This window comes from Arvicanthis niloticus, chromosome 4 (genome assembly GCF_011762505.2).
Source record: "Arvicanthis niloticus isolate mArvNil1 chromosome 4, mArvNil1.pat.X, whole genome shotgun sequence".
Classification (NCBI taxonomy): domain Eukaryota; kingdom Metazoa; phylum Chordata; class Mammalia; order Rodentia; family Muridae; genus Arvicanthis; species Arvicanthis niloticus.
The window spans coordinates 106,406,513-106,432,519 of NC_047661.1; the positions used below are offsets into that span (position 1 = coordinate 106,406,513).

A 26,007-nucleotide genomic window follows, 5' to 3' on the forward strand; every position below is an offset into this window, starting at 1 on the left:
ATGAAATATATATTATAATGAAATATGTTTTATATATATGTATATATACAATAAAGATAAAAATATTTTTTAAAAAATTAAGTTAAAACATTGTTATAGACCCCAAGGTCTCCTCTCTCTCTCTCTCTCTCTCTCTCTCTCTCTCTCTCTCTCTCTCTCTCTCTCTGTTGTGTCCTCTCTAGCACCAATAATTGTTGACATTTTACCTCACCCAATTCTACATATAAAAAAAGCCCAGTGGTGACAAAAACCATGAAATATAATTCACATTCTAATGAAATGATCCTGAAACGATCTGCATTTTCCTGCAGCTTCACAGGTTCTTGTGGGCTCCTTCCTGCTTAGAGTGTCTCAGCGTGGATGGTAGCCAGAGCTGGTTGAAGAACCCCCAAATGAGGACATGAGGACAGATTCTTGATTCTATCTAAAGACCAGCATGGTACAGTGGCCCCTCCTTATTTACAGCACATTAGATACTGTGGACGGCGCGACACACTTCACACATGTCCGAACTGCTCTGTGAAAGAAAAAGCAGGAGAGCTACATCCTCTTTGAAATTAGGCAGACATTTCAGATCTCCATAGACAACTGAAAAAGCTAACATCTGTTAGATTTCCCCCTCGGGTTTGAGGGCAGTCTGTGTGTAAGTCTTCATATCTCTGGGTGTGTGCACACGGGCAGAGTGGATGTAGCCTTCCATCCTCAAATCTGAAAAGACTGAGAAATTTCAGAGGACCCAGATGTGCCAAAGGTCAGGGAGATCAATAGAAAGGCCCCGCCACGGAAAGGAGAGGGGTCGAACAGAAACACTCTGCGGCAGGAGTGAAGCCACCGAGGTAAGAGAGTTTCTGAATAATTAAAAAGTTAAGAATGAGCAAACTCGGTTGCCATGGGGGAAGGAGGTGGGGTGAAGGGATGAAAAAAAAAGCAGTTGATGTGGTAATTAACAATTTGGTGGGAGCCTAGGCAGGTCACCTCCTTTCTCAGATCAGAGCCCCATCAGAAATTCTTTCAAGTGTCCTTCTGCGTCGCCAAAGATGACAACAGCAAATCGATAAGTGCTTGAAATGAAAGGGGATGCTGGCGAGCCCCCAGGCTACAGATTTCCCACCGCCAGCCTTTTCTGAACTCCTGTAGTGTGCCTCGCACCGCCCCTCTTAAAATGAGTTACCTTTCATTCCTAGTCTCGGGACGAAGGTGAATGCTCACTTAGTTTATCTATTAAATGTCCGCTCTGGCTTCAGCTCTCAGACCGCGCCGAAAACAGGGCTTCAGCTCTCTCCCGCTTACCGGCCGGACCCCAACACTGGCAAAGCTTAGCCTGCAGACCCGCACCTCGGGGGGCAGGCCTGAGTCTCTCTAGCTGTAGCTCCTGGGTTGAGACTGGAGAGCTCCAGACAGAGCAAAGGGCCAGAGACACTACGGCCAATGGCCTTCTGTTTTCCACTTCATTTATTTACAAACACAAAATCACTAACCACAGAGCAAGACCTGTACTGCAAAATTAAGGCTCGTGTTCCAGGATTCAGAATTCAAGATACTGGTCTCTTACCTTCCAGTATTCATCCCTCTCCTAATATGTCTTGATTTAACACAAAGTCTCCCGGACGTTTTAATTAGGTAATTCATTAGAAAGTCAATACAGACTTTTATATATTCTTTTAGCTCAAGTGGTTAAGTACTAATTTCAAAATGATTATAAAAAACAGGAATAGACAATGCATAATAATTTTAATTTATATGCAAATCAATCAGTTCATCTTAAATGCCTTTTCACAAACAACAATTGCTATACTGTAGCAACAAAAACCCTGATCGAATCTCTCAGATAGGTAATTCGGAAACAGGATCTGGACTGGAGAAAAAAAAAATTTAGAAGCACCAACAAATCAATAATTTGTGAGGTAGTTAAACATCGCTAGCCGTGGGTATTTACATACTTGCTTGTTGTCCGATAAAGGAAGCTGGGGCAATTGCTTGCCAGTACTGAAGACTAAGGGAAGTAAACGTAGCATGCAGCCCATCACAGCGAGCTTGGAAAGAATAGCATGCCTTTTCTAAATCCTGATTGGGATAAGTGAGTTGCCTGGGGTCACCCAATATCTGTCCTTGGTTTTGCCCCTCTGTGGTCACAGAATGCCTTCTGTAAGCTCCCATTTTAAGTCTCTCTCTGACAACCCTGTTGATTGCTTCGAAACACTGGAAGGAATAAAATTTAAAATCTTCCTAAAGATCATCTGAGTCTGGGGAGCCAGCACCCTCGTGCTGCGCTTAGCTCGGCCCTTTGTACGTCCTGTTTGCTGCCCCCCCCCCCACCCTCTTCTTTTAAATCAGATCATCGAAGAGTCACCAGAAATGAATGAAGGAAATGGTTCGATGCCTTACTTTACTTGAAGGTTATTATCTTTAGATATAACTCAAATTTGGGGGGGGGAGCAAAAGGTATGTAAGCATGAGGGTGCGGGGTACTGGCTAAGATACACTAGAATGTGTGTGTGTGTTTTTTTTTAACCAGGGATTACCAGGCTCTCGCACTGGGGTTGTTTATGTAAAAGTGTAACATCCTTGAAATTCACAGATACATAGGTCAGTGTCTCCGAAACCCAGGCTCCCAGTCCAGACGACCTGGCCCTTAAGGAGCTAGTATCTTTGATGCTACAGTCTTGTTTACATCTGCAAGGCAAAGAATTGCTCGCTTGGCTTGGACACTCCTTCTAACCCCTTCTACTTCGAAGTAGCAATCAGAATCTAAATACAATCGCTGTGGCCCACTCTGGCGTTGCTGCTTTGACGAAGGAGAAAAAAAAAAAACTGAAATCCACGTCTTAAATCAGCTCAGTGGTTTGTTACCCACCCCTACCCACCCCCCAGCACCCTGCCTCCCTGCTGCATGCCTAATGTATTCCCTGGTGATTCTGAGCATTAATTAGTTGTTTAATGGGAGTATGACTAAAAATGTAAAAGAAGGATTAGGAGCGTGAAACGTATGTCCAGCTCCTTCCCCACACTCGAGGAGGGAATGAGAATCATTCTGGATCTTCTATTTCTCCAGGAGCCATTTGCATTTCCCACCAGCTGCTCACTTCAGCTGCACTGGTGCTGGTCGCTGCTTGAGGACCCAGCTCAGCACAGAGGGACTACAGCCGCCCACTCTGGGGGTTAACCCAGCCGGGTTGGGGAGACTCCCGACAGAGAGGGGAGAGTGGGCGTCCGCTTTGCTTTCCGGAGCCCCTTCCCCCAGCCCTGGCCGCAAACCTCTGATTCCTGAAAGTGGGGAAAGAGTAGTCTGGGCAGATGTGCGCGGCTCTACAGCGCAGCTCCTTTCTCTTTTTCTCTGCTCTCAAGCCGGTCACGATTTCCATCTTCTTCGCACTTTTCTGTGAGATTCTCCAGCCTTGCCACGAGTCAGGCTGATCTACTAGGAGCCCCCTCTTGATTTCTCTAAGATGCAAAAAGAGAAAAGAGAGAAGTGGGGCATTAGCCCATTATTTTAGAGGGCAAGGACCCAGGAAAAAAAAAAAAAAAAAAAAAACAGTGGATGGGCAGAGATAAAAATGTTCCTGTTCAGGACATGTTCCGGTGAGGTGAGACCAGAGTCCAGTGAGAGGACTTGTTGAAGATACTTTATTTTTTTCCCCCAAAAGGCTCGGGGTGGGGGGGGGTAAAAATAAAAACAGCACGTGGCTGTTTTTCTCCTGTTACTCTTCCTTTAAATGGCATTGCTTTGAGTTTCCATTGAGTATGAAGAGAAAGTTTGGGTTTTCATGGATGTTACAAGGTTAGAGATGGCTTAAAATGCAGATCTCTCATCGGTTTTCTTGGAGGCTAAAGAGGCTAACTCTTTCCACAAAATGAGTCCATCTGTCGACTGTTAGCTATTTCAAAGTGAAGGGATTTGGCACTCAAAACAAATTGAGCAAGTTTGTTTGCCTGTTTTTCCTGCTAACACCAATGAATTAAAACCACGGAGTCATTCAAGAAAACACAGAACATACTCCAGACAGCCCCCAAATTCAAAGGAAACTTGGCGTGTCTGCGGTAGCCCTGGGTTAGCTTTCCTTGTGTATACATCCCGTGGGCATCCTTCAGAGGAGTCAGTGTATCTTCCTCAAATTGGATGAACTGGTGTGCTGATTTAGGGAGAGGAGCCGTATGAATTCTAGAGAGGACTTTGTTTTCTATTAGGGACTAAGGAGAGATGCATTTTAATGGCGGGTCTGGTTGAGTTTTCTTCCCAAGCAAGGATTAATATTGGGTGAGAAAAACGCCAAACCATGAGGTATGGCTATTTTCTGATATTTCCCTAAAACATATCTTGACAGGATGCCCTTGAGATCGAAAGAACTTTGTCCCATATGCCTGGCAGAAGCCTTCACACCTGGTCCTCCAGGCGGGTCATATTTATAGTCCTTCCATGCAAAGGCAAGACCCTGCCAAAATATCTTGTTATTTTCCAAACTACAGGCTCATTAGAAAATCAGAAAATATGGAATTAGAAGGAGGATCCACTTTGAGAGTAGGAAAGGCCCCTCCAACCTTACATACTCTAGACTTTCAAGAGCATACACTCATGTGGAGGGGGGGAGGAATGTCTTCCTCCTTCCCCACCCCCACCCCGTGCAATTTAATACCACTCTCAGTCAGGAACCTTAACCTCGTCATTTTAAAAAATGAGATATCCGCGACCCGGGGTGAACTTGTTGAGTGTAGGTACAGCAGAGGAAATTCTAGACTCTGAGAGTCCCAGACTTGAGCAAGAGATCCCATGCCGAACATTGGCCAGTGTGTGGCCCTGTCTACCTGCGCTCTTACCCGCCGATCCACCCGCCTTGACCTCAGACACTGTGCCCTAGTCCTGCCTTACTGTAGTCCAGGCCTCCCTCGGTCTGGTGTTTCTCTCTCTCTCTCTCTCTCTCTCTCTCTCTCTCTCTCTCTCTCTCTCTCTCTCTCTCTCTCTCTCTCTCTCTGTCTGTCTCTTTTTACCTCCCTTCCTCCATCCCTCCCCTCCCCCGCAGACACCGATCGGCTGTGGCTCTCCCACCTTCTGCCACTAGCTCACCCTATTTTTCTAACTTCTCCCAGTCATCATCTCCTTTGCCACCCCATCCATCCACCCACCTCCAGTGCTGCCCTCTGTGGTGCTCTCCCTTCCCTCCCACAGCCTCTATAGACAATCAGTACTGTAACCAGCTTTCCTCTACTCCGCAGGCCTGAAAGGAGGTCACGCGCGCACACTCACACCCACACTCCCGAAGCCTCACCCGGATCAAACCAAGGCACACTGCCCTTTGTTTCATTTCATGGGCCACTTTGATTGTCCCTTCCTCGTAAGCCACCCAGATTTTGCTCCGCACGAATAGGTTTCTGTCTCCCCAGGCTCTGGCCCTCCCACTCAGATTTAGAAGAGGTTTGACGCGCGATCTTTTTTCCCCCTCTCCATCCCATCCTCGTCCCCTCCCATCCCCATCGCCCTGCTCCCCAGCTCGAGTGCTAGCTCCTGCCACTGAGCCACCTCCCGTCGGCCAGTCAGTGCCTCCAGCCCGCTCCTCCGCTGCCTCCCTCTAGGGTTCTGTCCGAAGCCTCAGCCGCCTGGGCCCCTGAGCCTCACTTCTCAGCCCTAGTGGTCCCCCATCCTCTCGATCGCCCTTGCACGCTCCCCCCGCCCCCCGCAGTGGCCCAAGGGCTGTGCTCGCCCCTTGATCGCCCAGCATAGAGCAGGCTCGGCCGCCCGCCCGCGCGCCACTGTGCACTGGAGTTTGGTGGAATCTCTGCTGACGTCACGACACTCCGCACACGGAGTCGGAGCGGAGGGAAGAGAGAGGGATGAGAGCGAGGGAGGGGAGAGAGAGTGCGAGACCGAGAGAGAAAGCCGGAGAGCAGCAGACAGAAACTGCCGGCGCCCGCTAGCTTTAGCAGCCCCCCGCGTGGACCCTCTCGGAACTTGGCACCCTCAAGATCCCCGCGGTTCCACTCAGACCCGCTCCACGGCGCTGGCTGTGCAGCCCGAGCCTCGGCCGCCTGGCAGTCACCCTGGGAAGCGGTGGGACGGGGAGACAGCCGTTCTCTCCGGTAGCCGGTAAGTGGAGGCCCTCTCTCCTACAGAGCTGTGAGATAATGCGAGTCTGGAAATTTGTTCCACTTTGGAGAACCTCCGCCGCGTGTGATTTGTGGCTCTCCGGGCTTGTTTCTCCCGAGGTAGCGCAGTTGGCAAACAGATCTTTGCAGAGCCCTGTTCCTTTCGTCCTCAGTCGCAGACACTGGAACAGCCCTGCCGGGCGTTGAAGTCGAGTGGAAGCCAGACATGGCTGGCTGGCATTTAAAACGAGGCATCTTCCCTGAAATTTCGATGCCAACAGGATAGGGAGAAATCCTCCAGTTGAGGATTAGCCTACTCAAGATAAAGGGCCAGCTACAAAGTTTCAGCTACTGGAATAGATTAGCCCCTTCCCATCATTACCCATTGGAAAAAAAAAAAAAAAGAGATTCCATCTTAACTGGCAGTTAGTGACCTCTCAGGCCCAAGCGAATTACCTGCGAGCCAGGCCTAGATGCCAACCCGCACAATTACTTCGGATTATAAATCCTTTAAATTGATCACCAGTCAACTCCAATCTTGTACTGCGGGAGATGCATTTTAAACCGAAGAGAGGAGGCAACTATTTTGCAACTGGTAACTAAGTAAAAACATGCGATTCCAAACCACGGAAATGCGGTCCTTTTATTTCAATTTAATCACCTTCCCTAAACAATTTAGAAATCAAACTATCCTAGGAAGCTGGGACATTTTTGTTTTTATTCTATTATGTAGGACTACCGTATTTTTAAAGGTGAATTAAAATGAGGGAGAGACTTTTGCTATTATGAATTACAAAAATATGCATTCATACATTCTTAACTATTTAACGAGCAAGTGATTTGATTTTTAAAGAGATCTCCGCATCCTTTTCAGACCATTGATGACAATTAAAGATGTTTTAATCACATGAAGTATCATTTAGAGGCAACTCCGCCTAAAACCAATAATTTCACAGAAACAAAGCTTGTTACCGAAATGAATTGAGGGTTTGCATTTTGTTGTTGTTGGCTGTGGAGGGGTTAAAAATGAGCACAGTATTCGGATAATCCAAGTTTAGTTTAAAAACAAAGTAGCTACTTCACTTATGGAATGTTTTGCTTTGCCTCAGCAAAACTACGCCTAAGTTATTGCCCTGCTTTGTCCTGTAAATTGAGCACCGTAGCCTTCCCAGGCTCCAGAAGCACGCATTCCACAGAGCTTTAAAGGAAGCTTGCTCATGGTAAAACGCCGGAGCTGCGTTAAAGTGGTATCTTAATTTCCTTAAATGATTACCCACTGCAAATTAATTTGCTGGCTAATCACACCAATTTAGCTCATTTAAAACATATGGCCTCGTGCTTTTTTTTTTTATTTTTCAGCTTTCCATGAATGGCGCTGCCATGGGATAGGAAAGAAAGTGAAGAGAGTGAAATGGGAAAGGAATTTTTTTTTCTCAAAATGCTTAGGACCCATAGTTTCTTCTACAAGTCCATCATTGTGCTGCTCACCAGAAATCTTTTTTTTTTTTTTTTTAAAGCAAACTGCTCTGTTTCTTAGGGCTTTCCTGGTCCGAGTGGTACTGTGTATGCTAATTGCTGGGTAGTGCCTCATTAACACCATATAGAATGGAAGCTGACCCAAACCAGATTGCTTGGCATATACATTCCAACCAGGATGTGAAGTTTTGGCATGGGAATAACTTCAAATCAGGAAATGTCTCCTATCTAAAATGTTGAGATTAGCCATCAAAACCAGTGTTGTAATCTGGCAGTGAAATTTGTCTGTCACATGTTAGCTGCCTTGATAGGGCAAGTTTAAGTATCATCAGATAAGACCTGAAGGTCTCGCTTTAAAAAAAAAAAAAAATCTTCCTCAGTTAGTTAGACTGGACTCATTTATTAGGCCTGGTCGTTCTATAGAGCATACAATTAAAGTCTCGGGATTCACATTACTGCAAAATACATCTCAAAGTCACAAGGACATGTACCAAGGAGCTAAGGAACACATCTTGATCTTTTCTCCCCTTGGACTGAAGCCTACCGGGTCTTGAAGCTTTGCTTCTTATTGGTTTGATTGGTCTTCAGCACCAAAGCGTGGGGGTGGGAGAAACTGTGTGGCAACTGACTTTACAGGTCAGGTCTTTCTCTTCTGTATATTTCAGTCCCTGAAAAAATAAATAAATAAAACTATTTGCAGTAGCCATCTGCAATGCTGTGGCTACCGGCTAATAATGCAGCCAGTTCAGACGTATAAAAAAAAAGATTATCGAAATGATGATGACATGCAAATTTCCCCCGAAATTATCATAAGTAAACATTTGAAGTCTGGACTAATAAAATCCCATCTGTGTTACTTCATATCGAGTTAGTAGAAAGCTGTGATAATGAATTTTGTAATATCTCCCGAACAGACATCTCAATCAGGGACTAATCCTGTGATTTTACTGCAGAATCGCTAAATCTGGAGCCGCCAAACTGCTACTTCTGGGCCCACGGGTCCACAAGGATCGGCAGAATCTCTACCCCGGTCTCATTAGCTAGGGGGTGGGGGGGACTGCTTGTGGCTCCCCACTCTTGAATCCCCCAGGCCACCACACCAGGCGGCACGACCTTGGCCAGAGTCCCCTGGAGTTTGGATTGCTCCAGAAGAGGCTGAGGAGCTTGAAAATGCACCTCAGGCCAAAACTCAGCCCACCAGCCTGGCAATGCCCGCTCTCACCTCTAGCCCTGGACTCTAAGAGAAAAGGATCCTCCGATCGCAGGCGTATCCTGGTTAGAAGAGTCAGGAGCCAAGATTCAAGGGGCCTGAGAAACCCTTCTTCCCTTTCTTGTCTTGAAAGCAACCACCACATCTAGCCCTCCGCCACCCACCTCTCTGGGTTTGCCTGTGGCAAAGAAAAGGGGCCGCGTCCAAAGCTCGGCTGTCTGAGCTGCGGTTGGAAATTTGAAAAGGATCTAGCTTGCCTGGGACGGGGAAGGCCGAAACTGGAGGAGCAGCCTCCCCAGTGCTGTTTGGGCTTGGCGGCCCCAACAGAAACGCTTGCCCGGGTCTCCTGTCTCGCTCAGCCCTGTCGTGTAACTCAGCTCTACGATCTTAAATCATACTTTAGGGTAAATAAATGGCTGGATGAGTATCTCCAGGGGAAAAGTGTGGCTAAATATGGAAACGCGGCTCCTGGTGGATGAGAGGCCCTAATTCAGCTCGCTCCTGGAGCACCCTTGGCCGAGAGTCCCTCCCTTTCAGAATTACAGAAAAAGGAGGGAAAGTTGCCTTGTGCGACCGGGCATGCTGTTTCTGGCCTTCTGCAAATGTTTGCTGAGCTCAAATTGACTGACACCGTATTGAATGGTGATCTTTCCAAAGAGAAGTCCCTTCTCCCCACCCCCAAATCGTGTATAAGCTTAAGGTTGCTCCCCGGCCTAGGCGCCCTTGAACGTAGTCCCCCGCAGCTTCTCCAGAAGCTCGTGGGTTCATTGGCCTCCTAACCTCTGGGCCTTTTCCCCTTCAACTGGGGATATAATCCCTCCAGGTAAACATCGGTGGGGATCCTGGATTCGAAGCTGGCAAGGTGCTGCTGGGCTCCAGAAGGCTCTGCGGCCCGGAGAGGCGTGCATGAATCCCCTCGCACCTAGTAGCGCCTAACACCTAGAGCTGATCCTGACCTCCGCGCAAGTAGCCACCTTTGAGCCTCTAGCTCCCGACGGCCGCCACTTCTCAAAGTTGTGCCTCTCTTCTGTTTTGCAGGTAACGGGGAATGGAGACCAATTGTCGCAAACTAGTGTCGGCCTGTGTGCAATTAGGTAAGACCTCACTTCTCCTGCCCGGGTCCCTAGAAGGGAGACAGCCTGCGTCTTGCGAGAGCGGAGAGAAGGCTCCGGCTCCGCAGCGAGGCCCCCAACTGGAACGTTCTCCAGGAGGGCTTAGGCGAAAAAGAAATCAGACTAGTACAGCCCTGGCCTTGCCCTTCCCGGGAGGTTTGGGCTCAGGCGAACTAGCGAGGACTGCCTTAACACTCCTCAAAGCTGCCCGTCGGGTGGCCCAGGGACAGATCACTGCCCTCACTGGTTTGCCAGGGGGCCCGAGGGCTGGGCGTGCGGTCCGTCCTTCCTCTAACGGGCTCTTTGCTCTCTGTCCCTCTTTTCCCTCCGTCCCGCCTCGCCCCCTAACCCTGGCCCGGGGCTCCCTTCCTCCACCCTTTGGCATCCGCTGCCACCGCACGTGTGGCGGGCGCACTAACGGCCCAGGCGTGCAGCCGGCGGCCGTTGAATGTCTCTTCTCCAAAGACTCCGAAATCAAAAAGGTCGAGTTCACGGACTCTCCCGAGAGCCGGAAAGAGGCAGCCAGCAGCAAGCTGTTCCCGCGGCAGCACCCCGGCGCCAATGGTAAGGGGGAGGGAAGTGCAGGCCGCGCGCCGGGCTCCTGCCTCCGGGACTCTGGGCTGTCGGTGAAGCACAGGCGGGCAAAGCCGCCAAAGCCGGTGTCCCCTGCTGCAGAACTTAGACTATTGGCCTCTGGGTAGAACGCGAAGCAGCCGTCTCAGGGACTTTAATTCCTTTCCACAAATTATACTGCACTCCTGAGACCCAACACCTCTCCCTTTTCTCTCTCCCTGTGGTCTGATCCCCTGCGCACGCCCCAGCCTACTACGGCCGCTGCATCTGGTGTGCAAAGTGGTCCAACAGCGACCTCTGTCGCTCTCCTGGTCCCACTGCACGCTGCACCATCAGGGCCCACCCGGTCCCCTGAAGCTCACAGCCAAGCCTCGCCCAGGCGTCTGGGTGCAGTTTATCGCGCCGGACAAACGCTGGAAAGTCCTGTTGAAGGCTCCCTTCAAAGGGTCTGGGTTTGGACAACAGCCCTAAAGAGCAGGAGACAGAACTATGCACAGCACACGAAGGCCGCAGTGATTGTAAGCTCCTGTCAGCGAGCCCTGGCTGCTGTGTGTGTGCTAGCTGTTAGGCTTGGATAATGTGGTTCTGTGGTTGGCTGGTTGGTTTCACCATAGACCAGTCCCTAGGCTTATGCAAAAGGTGAAAAAGTTTCCCACGCACAGCGAAGACCATGGAGAAATACAAACTTGTCCTTAGATAATGTATGTGTGTATATAAGAGACGGAGAGGCCTTCATTTGGAATACATGTAAAATTCTAATTTAGGTATTTTTTTTTTAGTCTACGGGTTTTCTAAGCTTCATAGTAAGTGCCCGACCTTAGGAGGTTGTTGACCTTTGATTGTGTGAGGAGATAAAACTCCCCACAGCCCTCGACCCCAACCCCCACACAAATGTAATATGTGCCAGAGGGGGTAATTTGGAACTCCGTCAAGTAAACAAAAAGTATTACTAAGAAAAAAAAAAAAACAAAGACTTTCTGCGTGTATCTGAGCAAAAAGCATCATTTGTTGAAACAAAACCCCTAAAGCAAGCTGCAGCTTCCCCTCCCCGACTTCCCCAGTCGTCCCGCTGGCCCAGTTAAACGCTCACTTGTCCTGGATTAACCCCAAGGGGTTAAATGGAGCAATGCAGAGATAATGTCGGCTGATTTCTGCCATTAAGATTGTGTTAAATTCTTCTTCTGTTTGATAATAGGTCGTAAAAATAAATTATTAGACCGGAGAATGTTTGGGACATGGTTAAAAATCAAGAGTAGCGATGACTCCCGGGGAGAAGGCTTTGAATAAGCTCAGCCTCAGCCCTGACCGGGCCTGTAAAGCTCGAACCGACATCGCAGGGGGGAGGGCCGGCTGTCGCCCAGCGGAGGGCAAGTTACATCCTGTGGGTTGTGACCCTAGAACTCGACCCCACCTCTAACCCTGATTTCGTTGACCCAAAGACTTGTTTCTGCAGCTAGGTGGCCTGCTTTGAAGCTAATAGACGCAGAACCTGTCAAGGAGTCTGCGGTGGGATAACGTCTATGTAGGTAGGCAGGATCCGTCTGAGCCTACGGAGTTCAGTCCCCGCTGTCAAGTGTCCTGGCATTCGCTTTTAAATAATGGGAGAAAGAAAGGAATAAGAAAATGGGAGAATGGAAGAGGGAGGGAGGGAGAGAGAGAGAGACTATGAAGGGTCGTGGCATTTACTTGGAGGACGCATTATTTTAGAGAGTGTATGAAAGGTCCTCCCCCTATTTTGCCAAAATGTCTGGTTTTCTATCTGTTGGACCCAAGGGGAAAAAGCTGTCCAAATGTGTTTAATAGCATCCATTTAAAAAAAGTATGTGATGGGAAGAGATACTGAAAAGCTTGATTTTTAAGCTGGTGTGTGTGTGTACTGATAAATCAAAAATAATAATAATAACATGTACCAGTAAGCAAAAACCCCTAATCACTGCAGGAAGGTCACCAGAGTTAAGTACTTTTTGGAGGTTATGAAAAATGATTTATAGAAATATACAAACTTCTGACTGGAATTTATTTTTTATACTTTTAAGGTTTCTTTTATTTAAAAAAAATACATATTTTTAAATGTCATGCAGTGACAAAGAGAAAGACAGTATACTCCGTGATGGCGCCCAACTCTTCTTCCTCAAATAGCCCCAGCTGTAGGCTCCTTAAGGAAGACCCCCAGCTCCATATTCGAGCTAAGACAGGCTCCATATACCACCACCAGGCTCAAAACTTGAAACTGGAGGCAGTGTAGGGGCTGAGAGAGTTAACAGAGTCTTCAGGCCCGGCACTTGGAGAGGGAGGGATTTTGGCCAGTCCTATAGAAAGGAGCAAAGTCCGGCTGAAGATTTCACGTGGCTACGTTTTTTAGGAACTCTTAAAATGGTCTTGACCTTCAGGAAGAGAACAGAGTGCAGAATGGTTGGGAGTCGCTGCTGTAGAGTAGGGCATAAAGCCCACAGCACTGCCCGGCTTGGCCTCAAAGCCAAGTTTGGTCCAGTTTGCCCTGTGACAGGGTGCCAGTACTTCTGCCTGCTTTCCCCTACCCCCAGCCATGCCATTAATTTTTAAATAGCTTTGACAGAATGGTTGAGCTGAAAGTATTCTGATTGCCCCAAGTCCTAGATTTTCCACTCCTCAGAAAGAAACTCCAAGGTCCCTCCGGACAGTCCTGGATCTCTAAACACCCCTTCTCCCACGGTGGCAGCTTGATCACCTTCGGTGGATGCGAGTAAACTCGGGCCCTTGCTTGGGCCCCTGTTTCCCTCTTGGGCTCCCCCTCACTTAATCAGCAAGTGTTGACGAAGCTCGAACTAACTCCTGAGCTATCCACAAAGGCAAAACGATCTGGTTTCCCTTCTCCATTATGAAGTCATTTAAAACGGAGGCCTTCTAACTAACGTTCAAACCTTCTGTAACAAGCAAAAGGCAAAATGGTGGTGTCTGCAGGAAGGATCTGAGTCCCAAGGAAGAAGGTTGTGGGGAAAGTGGAGAGATCTTGACTGTAACTAGGAGACAGTGTGCAGGTGCCAGGTGAAGGAGATTTGAAGCTTGAAAAGGCGAAGCGACAGGCGAACTGGGTGGTGACAGTTATCTATTTTCTTTTCCCCACTGGACACCACCTCCGCCATTAAACCTGCAGTTTTACTGGCAGAAGCCTCCTCTCTGCCTGTGGTTTCCAACCCCCACCCCCACCCCCACCTCCACCCCCACCCCCACGCCAGTGGGAAATTGTACCAGATGTCCAGGTAGTCAGTCCCTGACAGTCGGTGGCAAGCATTCTTTGCAGGTGGCGATTCTCCCAACCGTTCCATTCTCACTCAAAGTTTCTTTAGGCTGCTTAGGCTGTTGCTCCGCACAGACTGCTGTTAATATATGCAGCAGTTGTTAGAGCGACTCCGGGGAAAAGGAAATGTATAACGAAAGCTTATTCGTGAGCAGGAATATACTAACGGAACAATCTGATGTCTTCTTAATCCTATGTAAAAAGCTTCGTCGTCTTCCTAATATTGACTGAATGGGTAATTAATGGCTCTTCATCTAGGCGAATACCCTGTAATCCAAGATAGGCAAAAGACAACAGCCCAAGTTAGAAGACAAAAGGCACGGCTGCAGCCACAGACCCCTCCCCAGGGACTTCCACTGGGAAAGTTTCTTCCCCTGGGAAAGAAAGCAGGGGTAGGGGGACAAGATCCATCCATTCTGGGCTTCACTAACCACAAAACTTGACCATGGGCTCGGCGCTTCAGAATGCAGCGTTTCTCTCTGGAGCTCTTCTGTTTTTCTTCTTAACTTCTTTAAGATGTCCCCATATATAAGCCATCCAAAGATCACCCATACGCAAAAGGTCCCTTAAAAACCTCAACACTGGACCAGGTTTCTTCTTCTGAATCCTGGACACCCCCTTCTTTTATGAACCTTGCTTATAGAGTCCGTCAAGACTAAAGCAGCTAAGATAAAGGAAAGAAAATCCTGGAGCTCGCACATGCACACTCGTGTGCGCACACACACACACACACACACACACACACACACACACGTGTGTCTGTGTGCTGAAGAACCATTAGGAGTGATGGAGTCAACGTCTTTGTGAGGGTCCACATGGAGAGTGCCCAAGATTCTCCCAGCGTGTTTTGAACAGGCTGACATTTTAATTTAAACCTTTAGAGTAATACATTACTAAGGTTACTACAATGAGGTGGGCTCCTTTTTTTTTTTTTTGTCAGCTGACAGCTTTTAAAATATTATTTCGCTAGGGAAATAAAAGCTTCATCTCAGATTATAGGTGGGTATTTTTGGATTTATGTGATTTATGGTCGCCATGGCAACTAATGCCGAATGTTAGCTACCAGCATGTCTGGGAAAGAAAGAAAGAAGAGTGGGAGAAATAGGGAAAGGAGGTGAACGTGAGCTGGAGAGAGGGGATTGATTTAATCCAATTATTTTTTAAGTGACTTCAGTTAGCCCCTGTACCTCCTTCTCTCCAAACCTGGATGTCTGTATTTATTTTCATTTTCATTCTCTTCCTGCCGGGTTGTTCTCAGCTTTCTCTCTCTCTCTCTCTCTCTCTCTCTCTCTCTCTCTCTCTCTCTCTCTCTCTCTCTCTCTTTCTCTCTCTCTCTCTCTCTCTTCCTTTCTTTTTCCCTCTTTTCTCCATATTGCTAAGTCACATTTAACTATACCAATCTCACGGGTCAGTAAATTGATGCTTTTCAGAAACAGGCAAGTGTCTAGTAAACCTGCCGAGTTCAGGTACAAATACGTGAGGGGCTCTGGCTGCTCTTAGGTTAGCAGGCATCCAGGTCCTCCTCCCTGCCCCAGTTACTTCCCCTTTTCTCACTGAGCAGTGGGGGGTGCCTCCCACTGTCACCTTAATACCTCACTAGTTGTGACCCAAAACCTCTCTAAGGGCAGAAACACTGGGTATGTTTTTATGGGGCTGCAGTGGGTGAGTGTTAGCTAATCTCTGGCCTTCTGAAACAGAACAGAATCTTTAACAAACCCAACCATTTTTGTTTTGTTTTCATTTATGGAACAAGAAAAATTATCCACAGTGAAGCTTTTAATTTGGGAAAGAGGTCACTCTCCTGGAGGGTGGGGAAGAAGAGTCAAGCCTGGTTTGTGTCCAGACAGTAAAAGAGAGGATAACAGACCACTTCTCTGGGTATGGTGCCAGGTCTCCTCTTCCACTGACACACTGAGACACACACACACACACACACACACACACACACACACACACACACACACACACACACACACTACTCATCACGTGGCAATCCTGGCCAGACTGAGTCCTTGAGCCGCCTGGGGTCATGCTAAGCACACACCCCTTTATGGCCTGACAGCTCAAGGAGACCTCTAATTGAGCCATCTTCCAGGTGAGTTCTGAGGGCAGAGTCTTTACAAAATTTGAAGATTGATTGATTGGGTCCCAGTCCATACTCCCGCAACTACCCAAAACGAACTGCCCAAGCACTACTGCTCACCGGGATGGCTGGAGGGAGTTTGTTCAACTAACACTAAAGAGTGTGAAATTAAATAAGACTTTAAGACTGGTAATCGGTGGCAAACACCAGTCGAAGACACGCCTGACCCTGTGTCACATACTTCCCTCCTGGAGGGTCTTTCTTTGAAGGGGTAAGAAAAAAAAACCAATTAAGGTGACCACGGGTGCCTCCTAACACCAAGCTTCCTTTCCTTGGCCTCAAAGAAGGCATATAGCACAGCACAGCCCCCTTCCTTTTCTTTCCTTTCTTTCTTAACCTTGAATAGAAAACTGATGATGGCTTAAGTCACCATCATTCCTAGAGCCAATCAAGAAGAATCCACACTCCCTATAGATAAGATTTGACTAACAACCCCTTCTTCATCTATGCCACCTATGAAATCATTGTAGAGTATGTCTTGGTCTCTGTCACACACATCTACACCTACTCTGGCATGGACCCTTTTGGTCCTTGAAGGGCAGACATCCTATCGGGACTCCTTGGCAAGTATAAAGCAAGTTAGGCAAGGGTCAGTTGACTGAAAAATATTTTTTAAAATATTTTTTAAAATATTTTTTAAAATATTTTTTAATCAGTTGTGCATGTGCACGTGTGCTCGTGTGTGCTCAAATGTACACATGCGCACACATCCATGACTCTGTTTTTACTTCAGTCGGCATGGATGTCTTTATTCTTGACCTCAGTCGTTCCACACTATCTAAATTTCTATCTATTTAGACTTGACTGTCTGTGCATCTGTGTCTTTCCAAGATCTCCCATACTTTGGCACTATGGGGAACTACCACTTAACCCTGCGTTTTCCATCCATTTGGGGGGGGGAGCTACTTGAACCCCTTCCCATGTGTAGTTTTCCATATGAGTCCAACTGCCAGAGCTGAAGCTGAAAATGTCTGGGTTGAATGAGAGATAACCTTGAAATTTTGTATGACTCTTTGCAACGTCTCAGTTTTGCAGAAACGTACTTTTTTTTTTCAGGCCCCTAGTCTCAAAAACTGACAGACAAATATCATTAACAACTCTTTTGCCACTCCAGAATTCAAACTTGAGGCAAAGAAGCATATGCCTAAAAACCTAGAGAATCTTTTATTCTTTAGTGCAATAGAGTCTACCATGAAATGAAGCATTCTGGGCTATGATATTGTGATGTCCACAATTATACTGAGGTTTGAAAGAAGAAACTAGAATATGATTAGTAGACACATTGGAGAGAAAGATCTGGATTCACATTGACTTAGTTATAGGTCATTGGCTGGCAAGTGCAAGGGAGAAAATATTTACTTTACACATATACTTTATGAACTTGAGGGAATTAAAGGAAATTCAGTAAGGAAAATGGCTAGAAACATTTAAAACCCTTATTTAAAAGACTTAAGCAAATTAGAGTCTTATCAGATTAAAAACCACTACAAATGTAAGAACATTGTCTTCAGCGAAAACGCTGTGGGGTCTGAGGAGGAGACTCTCCCGCGCCAAATCTCAGGGATAAAATGCGTCATTTAAGCACCAGATAATGAGCAGAATGTAAATTAATTTAACCTTCTTTACGAACAGGCTGTTGGTGTAATGTGTATAATTTAGTGATGGGGTTGGGAGACCTAATATAGCTGGATATATGAGCCTCAGTTAATTCAGGCCTGACACAAGGGCTTGTGTTCCGCTGAGCAGGTGCATGTGTGTTTCTGTGTGTAGAATGGAGTGAGGAGACAGAATAAAGGTTAAAACTGAGAATGCTGACCTAAAGCTTATAAAGAAATGTCTAAATGTCTAAATTCTGAAAGTGAAATGGCAGTATAGTGAAAAGGCTGGAAATAATTCTCATTCGGTTCTTTGGACGGTCTTGGGTGTCTTTCAGATGAGAGGGATTGATTGTTGATAGTGTTGGGGGTGAGAGTAAAAGAGAAAGATGTTATAACTATATCTGTAGTCGGCTTCATTTGCTTAGTGCCCAACTAAGTTTCCCAGTCTTGTGAGTAAGAGCTAGAAGGGAGTTTGCTGAAGATTCCTTATACTGGCGCTGCAAATCATTGACTATAATGTCAAACAAATTACATTCAGGGAAGATAACACTAAGTCCACCGTGAAACAATCGAAAATGCAGAAACTCGAGGAGGGGAGTAGATTACTTTGTGTTCTTCAGCCGACCTAGACAGAGAGACAAAAGGTGTGTGTGTGTGTGTGTGTGTGTGTGTGTGTGTGTGTGTGTGTGTGTGTGTTGCCAGATCTCAAACCCAGAACCTCCTGGGTACTAAGGAAGTGCTCCAACACTGAGCAGAATCCTCCCTTCCAGTCCCACAAAGGACTTACAAAAATTCTTTTGAATGTATTTGAATTTATACCTTTGAATCTTAAATTTTCTTTGGACTAATGCTGCATGGGGCTGATGCCTCCATGGGTGATCTGTTTTGTTTTATACAAATGAAAAAGATTTTGCTTTTCCTACTTGGGTAGTCCCCTAAGCTCTCCCCCTACCCCCAACCCCTAGTACAAATCTACTGTTTCTGCCTACTTGTGCTTTAATGATTCAAGACAGCCTTGAGCTCCCTAGGAAAAGAAAATGACTGTTAAAAATCATCCTTGAAATTGGTCATTTGGCAACGTTCTTAATTGTATGGAAATTCATTAAGGCATATTTTCTATATAATTAGCTCAAGGTTGTTGATTCTACGGGCTAAAGCCTGGATTTGAATCTGATTGATAATAAAGTAAACAAGAGAGTCGAATTTAAAGCATAGCTCTCTCTGGCTAGGACGAGCTTAATACAGTGTACAAGGAATTTGAAAGACCTAGGATGTGTCTTAATCAACGTTAAGTAGAATGGATAAGCTTTCGGCATTTCGAAAACGCTGGGTTAGGGTTTCTACTCTATTGTGAGTTTTCTGTCTGGGGACTAATAAGCATTACAGAGGACGTGATTTGAGGCGACTTTTTTATTCATGTATAAATCCAGAGTGAACCACCAAACAGTTGTTCGACTAAAGTCAAGGTAATTTTCTTTTGACGGGTCCATTTTCTTCTCGATTTCTAATTTATTAGCCTGCCTTTTCAAGACTCTGTCTTCTTTGCAATTAAAGTAAAGCTTCCTCAGATTAGTGCGACATTCACCTGACAGGCGAATGGGGGGGTTGGGCGGAATTAAGATGAGAAAGGTTATTTGCTGGTGTTTTTAACTTTAGGTTTAGGTAGCACAGCGCCTTTTTTTGTCTTGACCCAGGGTGGGGGTTGGGGGGTCGGGGGGCCTCTGGTCTAGAAATGGATGTGGTGAGACAAAAGAAAGAGAGGGGGTGCTTGTTGACTGAGCCTTATACCTTTCGGTCCTCGACTTTTCTTCTTCTTTACCTTAACCCTCCAATTCCCAAGTCTCCTCTACCCCACCGTTCACTCCTAACCAAAAGCCGAATAGCCTTTGGCTGGGCAGGAGCAGAATTCCCAGGAGCGCGCCTGTGTAGACCGGGTGGGCACAGCTAGGAATTAGTTGGGCCTCGCACTGCTGATAGGTGCAGACAGAACCATCCCTCTGCCTCGGCTCGGGGCCTCGCGATTGGTGTGGAGCCACGTCACTCCGACCCGAAGAAGGGTCTGGGAGGAGGCGGAGGCGGGGAGAGCTGGGGAGGGCCGCCGCAGAGTGACGTCTCGCCACCAGGAAGCCCGCCTCTGGTTTTAAGATGTTAGGCCAACAGGGAAGCGCGGAGCCGCAGATCTTGCCGGTCTCTCGCTGGGGTGTCTGGAGCTGAGCTGCGGCGGGGCCTGGCTCTAGCTCGACCGCCCGAGGGGGTGTGCGTGCGAGCCGCGGAGGGTGTGCTCGGAGGCCCCGCGTCGTGGCCGTGGCGGCTGCAGCCGCCGCGGGGGATCTAATATCAGCTACCTGTCCCTGTCACTCTTGACACTTCGCTGTCAGGGCTGCAGCGCGGGGGGCGGGCAGAGCGCTCTCGTAGCTGTCCTTATTGGAGGGGTATCTAGGGGAGGGAGGGAGGCAAGAAAAGGGTCTTTGCCCATTCTTGTTTCGCTTTGGATCGTGGAAGTCGGCTCCCTAAAGAGGCTCGCAGCGGTTCCCTCCTGCCCACGTCCCAAAGTCTCCGTTGGCCCCCTGACTTTGGGCTGCCGAACTCTTTTTGGCTGGAGTCTGCAGCTAGAGGAGACAGGAACAGCTTGGCTGGAGGACTCGGCAGTTTGCGTCCCCTGGCTCTACAAGTCTCGGCTAACACGGAGACACTTGGCGCCTAGAGCGCTACCCAGAACCGGCGGCCACCGGGGCTCGACTGGCGGTAGCCCTGGACTCGTAGGGCGCCGCGCTCCCTCGTCCATGAACTGCATGAAAGGCCCGCTGCCCTTGGAGCACCGAGCAGCCGGGACTAAGCTGTCGGCCGCCTCCTCACCCTTCTGTCACCATCCCCAGGCGTTAGCCATGGCTTCGGTCCTAGCTCCTGGTCAGCCCCGCTCCCTGGACTCCTCCAAACATAGACTGGAGGTGCATACAATCTCTGATACTTCCAGCCCTGAAGTCGCAGGTAAGGCGCCTCGCTGCCCCACGGACACTTGAGCGCAGCCCCCTGGCGCCTCCCGGCCCGCTCGACCCCCGAGGAAGTCGCCCCCTCCTAGGGAAGGCGTGGTCGGAGTGGTCGTTCGGTTAGCTCAAGGCAGAACTTCCGGGAGCCTAGATTCTGGTGACCAAGTCCCTTCCATTCAGTCCCCTACCGACTTGGTTCCTGTGGTGCTAGTAAACGCTCCCACGCCGGAGAGTCTTTTTTGGTCTTCCTTCAGTTTCTTGGGTCACGGATGCCTCAGTATTCAAGGGCGTTCAGAGGCCGCCCCAACTCTATCCCCCTTCTCTTGTTAGCTTTTACCTCCCGGGGAGCCTCACACCTTTAAAAAGTATTTCTAAAATTACTTATAAAGGCCCCCCGGCAACGAAACAAATCTCCCCACCCCGTGAGGAGCTGGCGGACTTGCGTTCCTACCTGTATTCTAACACCCACTTTTCTAGTCTCCCAAAACCTCTTGGAAATCTGAGGTGGGGGGGGGGGGCAATCTGTAAAACACGCGCATGTTCGTGTCTTAAAAGGATGTGTTTCTTCTCAACGGTGTATACTTTTGAGCAAAGGCTATAAAAATGAATGTACCGCCTCAGCGAGATAAACGTGTAAATAAAACGTGCGGCGCTGGGGGAGGGGAGGAAATGGGGCGCACACACCCACACTTTGACCGCTCACCCCCCAGACACAGCGCTCCCTATAGAACAGCCCTGTCCCCGCCACCAGCCGGGATCTTTGCCGCCTCTGCCACCCGGTCCGGTTGAGAGGTCGCGTTTTGCAGTAGGGGATCTGACCGAAATTACGTGTTTCTTTCTGCTTTGTTTTCTTTTTCAGAGAAAGATAAGAGCCAGCAGGGGAAGAATGAAGATGTGGGCGCCGAGGACCCGTCCAAGAAGAAGCGGCAACGCCGGCAGAGAACTCATTTCACTAGCCAGCAGCTTCAAGAGCTGGAAGCCACTTTCCAGAGAAACCGCTACCCAGACATGTCCACTCGCGAAGAAATCGCCGTGTGGACCAACCTTACAGAAGCCCGAGTCCGGGTAGGAGCCAGCACCCAGTCTAGGAAAACTAGGAGATCGAGGCCTTGCCAAACTTCAGAGCCTGCGGAGGGGAGGGGGGAGGGTGGCTGGCAGGCAGTGTCACCCCTTAAGGACGCGGGTGGGAAGTCGGTTTAGAAGAAGAAAAGGCCGAAAGCCTCCAGGCAGCGAGTGTCCCCCGAGGTTACTGCTCCCGGTTCCCAGGCAGAGCTGCCGCCTGGCGCAGGCGCCGACAACCTCACCGGCTCTCTGCCGGCCCATCCGGCGCCCTCCCAAGCTGAGCTACGCGGGCATTCCTCAGCAAAGGGCATTGTGTTCCCGGCTTGCCGTCGCCAGACAAGCGCCAATAAAATCCCTCCCCGCCAGGAGCTGTGAACAGGCTCCAACCTGTGCGCCTAGAACAAGAAAACCCTCTAGAAACACGCAAGGGTTGGCCTCACTGGAGAACCTTCGTGCCCAGCCCGGCTCAGTCTTTTCTCCCTTGACTAGCAAGAGTTGCTCCCAGGTCTTTGCAGGGGCGGCATTTTCAGCCATTCAGATTTCTCTCACACTCTACTACCTAGTTTTGTAATCCCTGGAAATAACGACTATTCTGCTAGCCCTTTTAGGAAAAAAAAAAAAAAGAAAGAGAAGAAAGACGTTTCAATTTGGTTTATTTATCTTCTCGAGAAAGCTCAGCTCGATGAAGGCTGTACTCGCCCCTTGCTTAATTATAGACATGGATTTATAAAGAGAGCTTACCTTTACTTTGTAGCAAATCTGCCCCTTTATGGACTGGCAAACAAAGAGAGAGAGAGAGAGAGAGAGAGAGAGAGAGAGAGAGAGAGAGAGAGAGAGAGAGAGAGAGAGAGTTAGTTTAAGTAAATTACCCAGTAGCAGTATCCTGGTTTAACGCCGGTCGGTTGGAATGTCCAAGACAGTTAAGATTCTGAAAGAGGAAAACAGAACTCAGCAGACTCCAGAGCCCGCTGTTTTTAGAAAACACGTTCTGTGTAGGAGAGAGAGAGAGAGAGAGAGAGAGAGAGAGAGAGAGAGAGAGAGAGAGAGAGAGAGAGAGAGAGAGAGAGAGAGAGGAAAAATAAAGACAATAAGACAATGTCAGACAACAATGAAAATTAAAACTAAAGCGTATTCCCAACGCAAAGAGAAGGAAGACAGTCGGTGTAGCTCTGGGGCTGGCCAGGCAATGCGGGTTGATAAAGAAGCGGGGAGTGGTTTTAGTTTAACTGCCGGGAGCCAGCGCTCGTGCAGGGGCCGCGTGGTTTTGAGCAAGGTCAGTCTTTCATTAGCTTTCTTTAGCATCAGGGAACGATGAGCCCTGCACGTACTCTTCTCGCCTGGGCAAAGTTTAGAAGGCCTGGAGTAGAAATGACAAGTAATTAAAATAAAGACACAATTTGTCTTTCACTGAAATCCCTGGGGAGAGCCTTCCCACCCCACCCGCTTTTCCTCGGCCCTGTTCCTCTGCAGCCGGTGCGCGCTCCAGCGGCCTGCTTCCAGAGGCTTACTTTTTCAGCCAAGTGCGTGAGGCTTGCTTTTTATAGCAATCGCGAGTAAAGAGGAAGGGGGAGGGGGAAAAAAAGGAAATCAAGAATGAAAGGAAAAAGAGGAAAAAAAAAGCGGATTAGACGGCTGGGCGCGACGGAGATGTGTAATGTGAAACATCACCGTTGTCAGCTCTGGGCTGTTGAGCCAGGCCTCTCTCCAATACACAAAAGCCGCTCTCTGGGGCGACTGGCGGGCCGAGTGTGGATTGGAAGAGGGGTTGTGGCGAGGCCACCGGACGCGGGTGGGGGTCGGCCAGCCTCCCGCAAATCCACAAGACAGCACTGGACCCGTACTAAGCTGTGTCCAGAAGCAGGCTAGGCTTGGGTAAGAGGAAGGTGACACAGATCAAAACTCAGGGAGGTGAAGGGCTACATTCACTGGTTCAGAAATCCCAGTTTACGTGCTTAGCTCCTGGAATTTAACGAGCAGACGACGAGGTGGTCTTTTGCTTTTTATTTGGTTGTTTTTCTAGGACATCCGGGTCCTAGAGCTTTCGGGGAGGCGCGGGGGGCTGCGGGAGGGGGCGAGCTTGGAGGTCCTGGAGGGAAGGGAGAGGCTGTGTGGGAGGAGAGTGGGTACCCTCCCAGCCCCTGGTCCTCATTACTGGATCGGTGGTTTTGGAATGGAAGCAAGTTTGCAAGGCTTGGGAAGGGTCCCGTGTATTTTACGCTGTTTTTGGACCCCCAAAGAGGGCCTAGAGAATCAAGCGGCCCTTAGGCCGCCAGGCATTCGATCGATTGGGCTCAGCCCAGACTCCCGAGTAGGAGCGGGCGAGGCCTCTAAAGCGTCCCTAAGGCCTGGACCAGCCCCAGTGCCATTTAGCTATTCTCCGTGGCTTCCACGCCGCGTGGTGTAGACTGCGTGGACCCAGGACAGCAGAAGTGTGTGCGTGCTTGCAAGGTCCAGTGTGACCCAGGTTGACTTCTGGTACTTTGTCTTGAAACGAGTGTTATGAGTTTTAAACTAATTGTCTCTGTGTCCTCTGTCTCATCCCCTACCCGCACCACCCCAGGTTTGGTTCAAGAATCGCCGGGCCAAATGGAGAAAGCGGGAACGCAACCAGCAGGCCGAGCTGTGCAAGAATGGCTTCGGGCCGCAGTTCAATGGGCTCATGCAGCCTTATGATGACATGTACCCCGGCTACTCGTACAACAATTGGGCTGCAAAGGGCCTCACGTCAGCGTCTCTGTCCACCAAGAGCTTCCCTTTCTTCAACTCTATGAACGTCAATCCCCTGTCCTCCCAGAGCATGTTTTCCCCGCCCAACTCCATCTCATCCATGAGTATGTCGTCTAGCATGGTGCCCTCCGCGGTGACCGGCGTCCCGGGCTCCAGCCTCAATAGCCTGAATAACTTGAACAACCTGAGCAGCCCGTCGCTGAATTCCGCGGTGCCCACGCCCGCCTGTCCTTACGCGCCGCCGACTCCTCCGTACGTTTATAGGGACACATGTAACTCGAGCCTGGCCAGTCTGAGACTGAAAGCAAAGCAGCACTCCAGCTTCGGCTACGCCAGCGTGCAGAACCCGGCCTCCAACCTGAGTGCTTGCCAGTATGCAGTCGACCGGCCGGTGTGAACCGCGCCCAGGGCGCGGGGATCCGAGGACTGTCGGAGTGGGCAACTCTGCCCCAGAAAGACTGAGAATTGTGCTAGAAGGTCGTGCGCACTACGGGAAGGAAGAGAAAATAAAAGAGATCAGAGGAAAAGAAACCACTGAATTCAAAGAGAGAGCGCCTTTGATTTCAAAGGAATGCCCCCCAGTGTCTGACATCTTTCGCTAAAAGTATTCCTAACAGTTGGAGGACGCGTACACCAACAAATGTTTGACTGGATATGACATTTTAACATTACTATAAGCTTGTTATTTTTTAAGTTTAGCATTGTTAACATTAAAATGACTGAAAGGATGTATATATATCGAAATGTCAAATTAATTTTATAAAAGCAGTTGTTAGTACTATCACAACAGTGTTTTTAAAGGCTAGGCTTTAAAATAAAGCATGTTATACAGAATCAGTTAGAATTTTTCGCTTGCGAGCAAAGGAATGTATATACTAAATGCCACACTGTATGTTTCTAACATATTATTATTATAAAAAAATGTGTGAATATAAGTTTTAGAGTAGTTTCTCTGGTGGATGCCTTGTTTCTGAAACTGCTATGTACAACCTATCCTGTGTATAACATTTCGTACGATATTATTGTTTTACTTTTCAGCAAATATGAAAAAATGTGTTTTATTTCTTGGGAGTAAAATATACTGCATACAAATTGGTCTGGATTCTTTCTCTCTTTTCTCTGTCACCTGGCCAGGGTGCCTCAGTCACTGCCTCCAAAACAAACCAGTTTCCTCTGCCTGCCTAGTCAAATATACAAGGCCCTGTTTAAATTCAGTAGAAATAGATTCTAGCCATTCATCAGAAACTAAAAAAGAAAAAGAAGGGAAGGCAGGGAAGCTGCACGCTGGTATATATGCCCCAGATTATTCTTTGGCCTAAATCCATCAGATGCCATTGTTGTTAGCAAATGACACCAGAGAAAGAAGAAAGGTGGAAGAAATTTTTAAGTATGCCAACCAGCTTGGAATGATTCCGAAGCTTGCTCAGTCAGAAGGAAAACCACACCCCCAGTAAACTGTTCTGGAGAAAAGATGAGAGTGTGTACACATGTACAGTTTGTATACATAAACTTCTTAGAAGGAACACATCTATAATAAATTTACAAGGAAACACCTTCAGTTCAAAATATTTAGGCCTCCGCGTTTATCTTGGAGGCTTAAGTAGAGAGATCCTTCATTTATATTGCATTACTATTTCCAAGTCCTTTGGAGACATTAAAAGAAACAAAGACCATTTCTAATAACTACAGCCGCTTGGTTCAGTGTGCCAAGGAGTCCAGGGGTTGCGGGGTTAGAATGGAGTTTCCTGAGTCTTGTAGAGCAATATG

General features: G+C 48.2%; 1 protein-coding gene across 3 annotated transcripts; it reads left to right on the top strand.

Annotated features, from left to right (window-relative positions):
• Window positions 1-742: 742 nt before the first annotated feature.
• Window positions 743-25,342, top strand: Pitx2 (paired like homeodomain 2). 3 transcript variants are annotated; one of them, XM_034501038.2, is made up of 6 exons: window positions 743-836; window positions 5,566-6,076; window positions 9,800-9,855; window positions 10,300-10,437; window positions 21,311-21,516; window positions 24,074-25,342. In XM_034501038.2, exons 3-6 carry the CDS (start codon window positions 9,810-9,812, stop codon window positions 24,635-24,637), a joined length of 954 nt encoding a protein of 317 aa, XP_034356929.1. In that variant the 5' UTR covers window positions 743-836; window positions 5,566-6,076; window positions 9,800-9,809; the 3' UTR covers window positions 24,638-25,342. The 3 variants fall into 3 exon arrangements, with proteins under 3 accessions (XP_034356929.1, XP_034356934.1, XP_034356928.1); XM_034501043.2 differs by lacking the exons at window positions 743-836; window positions 10,300-10,437 and having other exon boundaries at window positions 5,189-6,076; XM_034501037.2 differs by lacking the exons at window positions 743-836; window positions 5,566-6,076; window positions 9,800-9,855; window positions 10,300-10,437 and adding an exon at window positions 19,301-20,452.
• Window positions 25,343-26,007: the final 665 nt, after the last annotated feature.